At 37.8% G+C, this 9,893-nt stretch overlaps 1 protein-coding gene across 1 annotated transcript; it reads left to right on the plus strand.

The window, feature by feature from the left end:
* Positions 1-311: 311 nt before the first annotated feature.
* On the plus strand, positions 312-6,776 carry LOC133852288 (probable linoleate 9S-lipoxygenase 5). The gene is made up of 9 exons (XM_062289020.1): positions 312-598; positions 2,355-2,647; positions 2,720-2,960; positions 4,027-4,365; positions 4,545-4,630; positions 4,735-4,842; positions 4,920-5,224; positions 5,310-5,573; positions 5,833-6,776. Exons 1-9 carry the CDS (start codon positions 364-366, stop codon positions 6,584-6,586), a joined length of 2,625 nt encoding a protein of 874 aa, XP_062145004.1. The 5' UTR covers positions 312-363; the 3' UTR covers positions 6,587-6,776.
* The last annotated feature ends 3,117 nt before the right edge of the window (positions 6,777-9,893 follow it).

Here is a 9,893-nt window from a genome sequence, read left to right on the forward strand (position 1 = left end):
TCGTTATTTTCACGACTTGAATGCAAACGCTCTTAGAATTAGTCCTTTTAAGTACAACATGTGAAATCGAATTTCACAATTTCACTCTATCCTTAAAACCTACCCTAAATTGGGAGACGCATTTAATGTTTTGAAAACACAAAAGGAAAGATGATTTTTTGTACAGATCATCACGACAATCCCAAAGTCGTGAGCCCATAGGTCCACAAAGCGCCACGTCGCGCATGGCCATTAATCGTCATTGGAAATGCTCATTCATTTCCTTATAAATACCACAAACCCGTCCTTTCTTTTCACAAACCCAACAAAACTTTTACCCCTCAAAGAGATCGTGTTGTTTGCTTAGTGGTTGATCTAAGAGAGATGCTTCAGAACATCATCAACGCCATCACCAGAGATGGTGATGATGGGAACGAAAAGATGAAATGCGAGACGGAGGCCGGAAAGTGCAGGAAGATTGAAGGCACGGTGGTGTTGATGAAGAAGAATGTCTTGGACTTCAACGACTTTAATGCATCGGTTCTTGATCGCTTCCATGAGTTGTTAGGCAAGAGGGTTTCTTTGCAGCTCATTAGTGCTGTTAATGCTGACCCAGCTGGTTAGTTCCATCTTCTTCTTCTTCTTTCCTGATCCCTAGCTTGTTTGTTTACAAGGTTTCTTTCTTTTTCTAAGATTATTTTCATTTTAACCTACTAATATCTCTCATCATGCTTGCATCCCTTGCTAATTATTATTAAAGAAAAGGATCTCAATAAACCAAAAACCATTCTTTGGCATGAAAATCGTAAGCCGAGATATCAGATATGTGATCAGTTCAGTTCAACCTTAATATATATATATATATATATATATATATCGTTTTCTGGATAACATTTATTTGGTTGGGTTTGGTTTCCCACGGGAAAAAACAAGAAATTAATCAGACCCAACAACTCTCTTTCCCAGCCATGCCTTGATCATCTTTCCCGTCAGGCGTCAGGCCTCGGGGTACACTTTTTCTTTACTTTGTTGACTAAGACTTATCTACAGTCCGGTCATCGGAAGCCCACAAGTGAGATGGATTGCCACGTGGATCAAATTATAAAATCCGGACCTTCGATTTGGTCACCATTTACGTCATAAATGCCTACTATTATAATTATTATAATTACTATGCAAATTAAACAGTAGGATATTAACCTATTGGTGTCATGGGCCGAGTCATGGCCAAATAATAATAACAAAAAAAAAAAAAAAACACTCGATATCTATCTAGAATATATAATTACTCCTATATCTTAAACCTGTTAAAAAAATTACTCCAATATCTTACGGTTAGCTAAACTTACAATCTCCTCTACTAAGGAACAAATATAAAATTTATGACCCATGAACAATTCATCTTCCTAATTAGGACTAGCTTTTTATGATGTCACAAAATATAATCAGCCACTACCATGTTTATAACAAATTGGAGCATACTAAATACATATATCAGGGAGCATAAATAAGAGTTTGGATGGTCATGCATGATCAATTTGCACTTTGTGGAGGACATATTTTAGTAACGGACGGGCGGAATCTGCCCATAATTGTACACGGGTGGGCTATTTTGTTGTACTAACTGCCCGTGACATTCGCTTTTCATTTTGAGCCTTTTTTTTTTCTTTTTTAAACTATGGACTTAATTTTATATGGGCATGTTTTTTAAAAGTCTTTTATGATCTTTTTTTAGATGGGCTTAATCCAATTTTTGAACTAATTAAATACACTTGTAACTTGTAATATGAAAATACAAATTGAATTGTGAACAATGGGCATACAAGTATTTATAGACTGAATTCTGATATGAAAAAAATAGGCCTATTTATAAATTTTGGGCTATACAAGTAAATTGAAAAAAACCACAAAATACAATTGGATTAAATTATATTCTCAGGAAAGAAAATGAATTAACTTTAGTTGTCTTGAAATAATGTTCATAGCTGGATAGCAGACACACAATGTCAATTTAGTGACATTTCAAATCATCAAGTCAAATTAGCCAATATTAAATTGCATGAAGTACACATAAATAAAGTCTCAATACGACAATTATTTTTATCTGCCTCCGCCTACTCATATTTCGTTATTCACCCGCACATGAGCGGATAGCGGATATGGTATCCGCATGCCAGGCTTTAGGTTGGGGCTGAAAATTCCCCCCTAACCCATGTAATGCAGAATGATTTTTAGTTGCCCACCTAAAACATCCCTACTTATATCTAAAATTACTTTGATGGGCCAATGACATGTCTTAGCAAGTGACAGAATGAATGATATTTGGCTTCTAAATCACTACAGAAACAATTATTGAAGTTTTTGTGTTCTTGTAGCAAATGGGTTGCAAGGGAAACATGGAAATCCAGCATACTTAGAAAACTGGATAAGCACAATCACCCCATTGATAGTGGGGGAGTCAGCATTCAAGGTTACCTTTGAGTGGGACGAGGAGGAAATAGGAATTCCAGGAGCATTCTTAATAAGAAACAATCATCATAGTGAATTCTACCTCAAAAGTCTTACCCTCCAAGATGTTCCAGGCCATGGTCGGATCCACTTTGTTTGCAATTCATGGGTTTATCCTACAGATAAATACAAATACGACCGCGTTTTCTTCTCCAACAAGGTAATACCAAATTTGGCATACATATTTTTGCATCTAAACTGACAAGTTGGCCATGCATTCATATCTTTGCAGACATACCTTCCAAGTGAAACACCGGCACCACTGCAAAAGTACAGAGAAGAAGAGCTTGTGAACTTGAGAGGAGATGGAACAGGGGAGCTTCAGGAGTGGGATAGGATCTATGACTATGCTTACTACAACGATTTGGGAAATCCAGATAAGGACCCTAAATATGCCCGTCCGGTTCTCGGAGGGTCCAATGAGTACCCTTACCCTCGTAGGGGAAGAACAGGACGACCCCCAACGGAGACAGGTTAGACATTTTTTAATTCAACAAACAACACCTTTACTCACTCCTCACCAAAATCAGCTGAACCACTTGATACTACGATATGTTCCTCTGTTTTTGGCCGACTCCCGTGTTTGATTTCATTTCTATTTTTCCATACTATAAATGATCTATGTTTTCTATGCCATTTCTGTAGAAAAAAACAGTTCACGTCACCCTTATATCCCCATTTCAATAATCTCTCCTCTATTGTTAAGCAATCCTTCATTCTTAACCATAGAACAAATGCTTGCTTTAGTATTGCAAGTGGAAACCAAATTAACTTCCACCAAACAACTTGCGGCTGCTTTGATCAGATTTCATTCCATGTTTTTGCACTTGTATATTTTCCTTTCTTCGAGATCACCCATATCGGCTTATCCCTTACACCTATCTCCACCCTTGTCATTTCACCTCGTCTCCATATTGGCTTGTTCTCTATCTCGATCATTGGCATTCTTCTGTTCTTCCCCTCAATTCAGAATCTTCATACTTCCAGCTTCAAATGCTTCATCAAATTCCATACCCAGTTTTGCTTCATAAATGCTATTTTTTTTTTCCATTTTCGTTACTGCTCTCCTCCTATTCTATAACTCCATCTCTATTCTCCACATAATCCTTCTTATTGCTTCCAGAAAAAATCTACCAGAGTTTCAGTCATTACCTCGTCAATTAGCTTTAGACTCTTTCTTCTTCCATGCCCTTTCCCTGCTTTTCTAGCCATTCCAAATATCAAGTATAACGCAAGTTGAATCCTTCTATCAACTTCTACAATCATCACCGGCAAAGTAATCACCGGAACTGTATCAGACGTGCCCTCACTTGCCGATCACCTTAGTTTGTAACTACTAAGCCTCACAAAGTTTTCTAACTGCCACAAACAACAAAGAATGATATAGTATCATGAAAAGAAAATTTGAGAATTAGATTGGTTAAATTCTTATTGAGAAATTCAGACTGTATTTTTCCACTAAAAAATTGGGAATCATTTTAGTGTCTATGACTATTATCATTGTTGTGGTTAAGATTTTCTATGTAATAACCTTAACAGATCCCAACAGCGAGAGCAGAGTGAAACTTCTTATGAGCTTAAACATTTATGTCCCAAGAGATGAGCGTTTTGGCCACTTAAAGATGTCAGACTTCCTTGCTTATGGACTGAAATCCATAGCTCAATTCCTTAAACCTGAGCTGGAATCTATATTTGACAGCACTCCGAATGAGTTTGACAGCTTTCAAGATGTACTTAAGCTTTATGAAGGAGGAGTTAAGCTACCTCACAGCTTACTTGAGACTATTAGGGACAATATCCCAGCTGAGATGCTCAAGCAAATTTTCCCAACCGATGGTGAAGGACTTCTCAAATATCCAATGCCCCAAGTGATTAAAGGTATCATATCTTTTTCTGGCACAACCATATCTTGATATCTATGCGACAGTACAGTCTTAGTGACAAATTTGGGAACTTTGTGCTTTAGTGTCATTTCATATTCAAGAGCTTTAGGATATTTGTGCCTTTGAATACTACTTTCTTTGAATTAATTGTGGTGTTTCAATGATCTGGAGTAGAGGATAGGTCTGCATGGAGGACTGATGAAGAGTTTGCAAGAGAGATGCTGGCTGGAGTAAACCCTGTCAACATTCATTGTCTTAAAGTAATCTTAAACTTCTACTTTTTCTATTCCTTTATCTTCTCAACAGCCAAATACAAGATCGGGGCTTTTCATCTTTACTCATAATTAACTCTGAACTAATACAGGAATTCCCACCTGAAAGCAAGCTAGATCCTAAAGTATATGGTGATCAGGCCAGTACAATAACCAAACAACACATTGAAAATAACATAGATGGGTTCAGCATAGATGAGGTAATATTCTGCAGATGCTTTGCAATTACAGTGCTTTATTCTTATAACCATTGTGATTGAAACGTCTTTGGTTGTAGGCAATCAACAACAAGAAGCTATTCATATTAGATCACCATGATGCGATCATGCCGTATTTGAGGCGAATAAACTCAACTTCTGCAAAGACGTATGCTAGCAGGACAATCCTCTTCTTGAAGAACGATTGGACTTTGAAGCCATTGGCTATTGAATTAAGCTTGCCCCATCCTAAAGGAGATCAATTTGGTGCCATTAGCAAAGTGTACACACCAGCTGAACAAGGTGTTGAAAGTTCTATTTGGCAATTGGCAAAAGCTTATGTGGCTGTAAATGACTCTGGCAATCATCAACTCATTAGCCACTGGTACACCTCTTTCAAAGAAAGCTTAGCAAATAAATTCAGTCTAAATTTATGAGGGCTTTTTGAATAACTTTTGTATTGGTCACAGGTTAAATACCCATGCAGTGATTGAGCCATTTGTGATAGCAACAAACAGACAACTGAGCGTGCTTCACCCAATTCACAAGCTTCTGCATCCTCACTTCCGTGACACCATGAATATAAATGCATTTGGTCGGCAGGTCGTCATCAATACTGGTGGGATTCTGGAGTCGACAGTTTTTCCAGCAAAGTATTCCATGGAGATGTCAGCAGTAGTTTATAAGAACTGGGTTTTTCCTGAGCAAGCACTTCCTGCAGATCTCATCAAGAGGTAAATGTTACACTCCATAACAAAATGCCGTGTGAATTTATCCATCAGGGAAACTAAAAACTAACAGTTTGGAGTACTTTAAAACTGCTGAATGATAGACTTCATAAAGGCATAATATTTAAAGAGGTGTTGAGGCCAATTTTAGTGCTTCAAACTTTAGTTGGGTTATTGGCCAAAGTCTTGAACTAAAACTAATAAAATAAATATGATTGTGATCTATATATCTCAAATGACATGTTACTTGTTTTGCTGCATTTAGGGGAATGGCAGTCAAGGATTCAAAGTCCCCACATGGCCTTCACCTACTGATTGAGGACTATCCATATGCTGTTGATGGGTTGGAAATCTGGTCAGCAATCAAAACATGGGTTGAGGACTACTGCTCCTACTATTACAAGAGTGATGACATTGTACAAAATGACTCTGAACTGCAGTCCTGGTGGAAGGAAATTAGAGAAGAGGGTCATGGTGACAAGAAAGACGGGCCCTGGTGGCCTAAAATGCAAACACGTGAAGAGCTTGTAGAAACGTGCACTATCATCATATGGATTGCTTCTGCTCTCCATGCCGCCCTCAATTTTGGACAGTTCCCTTATGCAGGCTACCATCCAAACCGCCCCACAATGAGCCGTCGATTCATGCCTGAAAAAAGGACTCTTGAATATGATGAACTCAGGTCAGACCCTGATAAGGTTTTCTTGAAAACAATTACTGCCCAGCTCCAGACACTTCTTGGTATTTCCCTCATTGAGATTTTGTCAAGGCATTCTTCCGATGAGGTGTATCTCGGGCAAAGAGATACTGCTGAATGGACGTTGGACACAAAACCATTGGAAGCCTTTGAGAGATTCGGACAGACGTTGGCTGGAATTGAGGATAGAATTATTAAAATGAACAATGACAAGAAATGGAAAAACCGAGTTGGACCAATCAAGGTGCCATATACTTTGCTCTATCCCACTAGTGAAGGTGGAATTACTGGCAAGGGCATTCCCAATAGTGTCTCAATCTAGAACTTTGCTTATCTATTGGATTGTTACTAGTTTTACACCAAAGCTTTTCTTTCTTTCTCATAATTTTTTTTTCTTTCGTCTACTTGTGCTACAATAAGTTTCTACTAAATAAAGACATGTATTGTTGGAAAATCTCTCGAGCGAGTAGTTTCGTTTTGAGAAATTGCTTGTTGTAATTACTTCGAAGTATGAAGGGATTTTATGTCCTTGCACTCTTGCGGTGTCTTCAATCTTATAATGCTCCTCTGCTTGTAATCATTATTATTATTGTTTCATTTTAATTCATTCTTACCTTATCAAAAAAAAAAAGTGAAGTTAGAAACTCCTCAGGCACCTATATCTATAACTTGTATTATATTAATGCTTGGGGGGGGGGGGGGGGGGGGGGGGGGGGAGACGAGGAAGGAGAGTTTCAAACCAAAGAACCCTTATCCAACAATTACTAGGAAAACGCAATGGCATAATGCTGATATGATTGAAGATATTAGAATTGAGAGCCCTTTTGTCCGGTCATGGCAAAAAACATGGGTTTTTTGCCCACCAATAATCAGTCGACACGTCAACTAAAAACAATAAAAACCAAAAAACTAAAATGTTGCTGATGTACTGAATCTCTCTTACATCTTCCCATTTTTCCCTTCTATTCGTTCTTTCTTCTCTGTTCTTTCCTTTCACAGGGACACGGTGAGGCAGAGGGAGAGAGTGGGTTCGAGAGGGGGAGATCGGGAGAGTGAGATCTGGGGAGAGAGTGAAACAGAGAGAGAGAGAGAGATGTTGTCGAAGAGAGAAAGAGAGATGCCGAGAGAGAGAGAGAGAGAGAGAGAGGAATAGAGAGGATCCGATCAACCGTGGGCCAGGGCCGGAGGAGCAGGAGGCGACGTCCGGTTATGGGTCGTCGACCGGCGCCAACCCTTCTCCACAGGAACTGCCGGAGATGCGCTGAATGGGTTCGAGAGTGGGAGATCGGGAGAGTGAGATCGAGGGAGAGAGAGAGAGAGAGAGAGAGAGAGAGAGAGAGAGAGACGAACAGAGAAACGAACAGAGAGAGGATCCGATCGACAGTGGGCCAGCGCCGAAGGAGCAAGAGGCGACGCCCAGTTATGGGTCGTCGACCGGTGGCCGGAGGTGCGATTTTCGGTGGCCAGAACCGACTTCCGGCGAGGCAGGGATGGTCTGGCAGTTCCTGTGGAGCGGGGTTGGCACCGATCGGAGCTGAGAACGCCGGAGATGCGCTGAATGGGTAGTGACTGAGTGCTTGCAAATTAACGGGAAAGGGGGCTTTGCAAACTGAACAGTAATAGGAGCTTTGCTTGTCGATTAATTTGATAAAGGGAGGTTTTGCTCATGTGTGTTCTGCATAATTTCATTTGGTGTGATATGCTAATGTGTCTGTTTTCTATTAGAGGGCATAAAGGGCTTGGTTTTTGCCAAGTCCGAACTGAAGTTATTCCCATTAGGATTATCAAATTTGCACATTAGTTACCAAATATTGCATAATGTTTATTTGAACAGAGCAACCTTTCGGTGTGATTGAAAGTGAAATACAAAGAAAGGAAAGGCGTAGATGGAGAAGCTTTTTCCCTGTTTGGTTAGAGGGGGAGATGACATTACATTAGACATGCATGTAGTTTTATTTTTGTTCTAACCACGAGAAATTTCATTAAAATAGTAAATAAACAATCAAGAAAACCATAGGAAAAACAAATGGAAATGGGGCCAACGAATTAATTAGCTTATTCTTTTTTCTATTTATTTTTCATTTTTTATTTTTTATTTTTTATGAATAATTAATTAGCTTATTAGTAAACACTAACTTTTGAAGCAGTCCAAACACTGAATTACTTGTCACCCCTTCGATCTTCATTTATTTTTTCTTGCACAAATATATATAACTCGTAAGAACTAAAACCTTGATATAATTTATTTTACAAATCACTTTTAAAAGTTGGTTAGTAGGAAATTCATGTCTTTATCTATTTATCCTAATGCAAGGACCACTCCACGACTCCTCTCCCTCTATTTTTTTTTTTTTTTAAAAAAAATATGTATTCATCTTTTCAAATTTGGAATAGAATCCTCTCATTTTAAAGTTTTATTTGTTGTATTTAATAGTATATCCGGTGTCGCATCATTGAAGATTACTACAATATAATAAAAAAAATCAAACACCCCAATACACATGCTTTCAAAACACGAAAGGAAAGATGATTTTGTAATCATCACGACAATGCCAAAGATTTGAACCCAAACACATACCCTTTTTTTTTCTTTTTCTTTTTTTTTTTCTTTTTTTTTTTGTGATTTGTCCACACAAAAGGGGAGGGAGGTTTCGAACTAGTGACTTCCGCTTCATGAGGCGTGGTCTCCAACCGATTAAACTACCTCTTGGAGACCTAACACGTACCCGTTGATTGTTGTAAAATGCTATATATATATATATATATATATTGCTCATTCTTTTCCCTATAAATATCACAAACCCGTCCTTTCTTTTTCCAAACCCAACAAAATTGCTTAGTGGTTGAACTAAGAGAGATGCTTCAAAACATCATCAACACGATCATGGCACTAAAAAAAAAAAAAAAAAAAAAAAAAAGAAGCTGTATTGAGCCGTTTTGTTTTAGTCATTTTCAAAACGGCTTGTATTATAGGGTATTAAAATCCGAACTAGAGGTGTTTTGGACTAAAACGGCTCAATTAAAAAAATATTTTTTTTTGGAGCTCAAAATGAGAGAAAAAAATAAAAATAAAAATTAGAGCTGTTTTGGTAGCACTAAAATGGCTCAAATATTTTTTTTCGTAATACCTAATATACCAAAATCTTGCAAAGCAGCTTGACTAAGCATATATAGTTGAATTTCCATTTTCCCAGCAACTAAATTGTAGAGAATTTAAGAGTTAGCATCTCTTTTCCTTCAATATTAAAAGAGTTAAACAACAAATCAGCCTACTAATTAAACCAAATCTTATAAGCCAACTAGTTAAACCATGTATTTAAATCAAGACATACAGATAACAAGCATTCGTATAAACCCATAATGACTTAATTTACATGGTAAGGATCTCGCTTTGCCTGCAAAAAAGAAAGAGATATACAACAAAAACCTTAGAGAAAAGTTTTATTTGGATAAACTTGCTGCAAGAACATGCTAAACGTCCAGCTTTTTTAGAAACTATTCTACAAAGAAAGCACGTCTATACTATTTATTAAGAGAAAAGAGGATTTGGTTCGGGCTCTTGCATTTTCAAAAATTATACTTGTTGGTACAGTTTCCGGTATGATGTGAATTTGCACGTTCATTTGATG

This window comes from Alnus glutinosa, chromosome 12 (assembly GCF_958979055.1).
Source record: "Alnus glutinosa chromosome 12, dhAlnGlut1.1, whole genome shotgun sequence".
Taxonomy (NCBI): Eukaryota; Viridiplantae; Streptophyta; class Magnoliopsida; order Fagales; family Betulaceae; genus Alnus; species Alnus glutinosa.

Coding starts and splice junctions, on each gene's coding strand:
- LOC133852288 (XM_062289020.1), top strand. CDS start 364: ATGCTTCAGAACATCATCAACGCCATCACCAGAGATGGTGATGATGGG. Junction 2,648..2,719: donor GCGTTTTCTTCTCCAACAAG/GTAATACCAAAT, acceptor ATATCTTTGCAG/ACATACCTTCCAAGTGAAAC. Junction 4,366..4,544: donor AATGCCCCAAGTGATTAAAG/GTATCATATCTT, acceptor GATCTGGAGTAG/AGGATAGGTCTGCATGGAGG.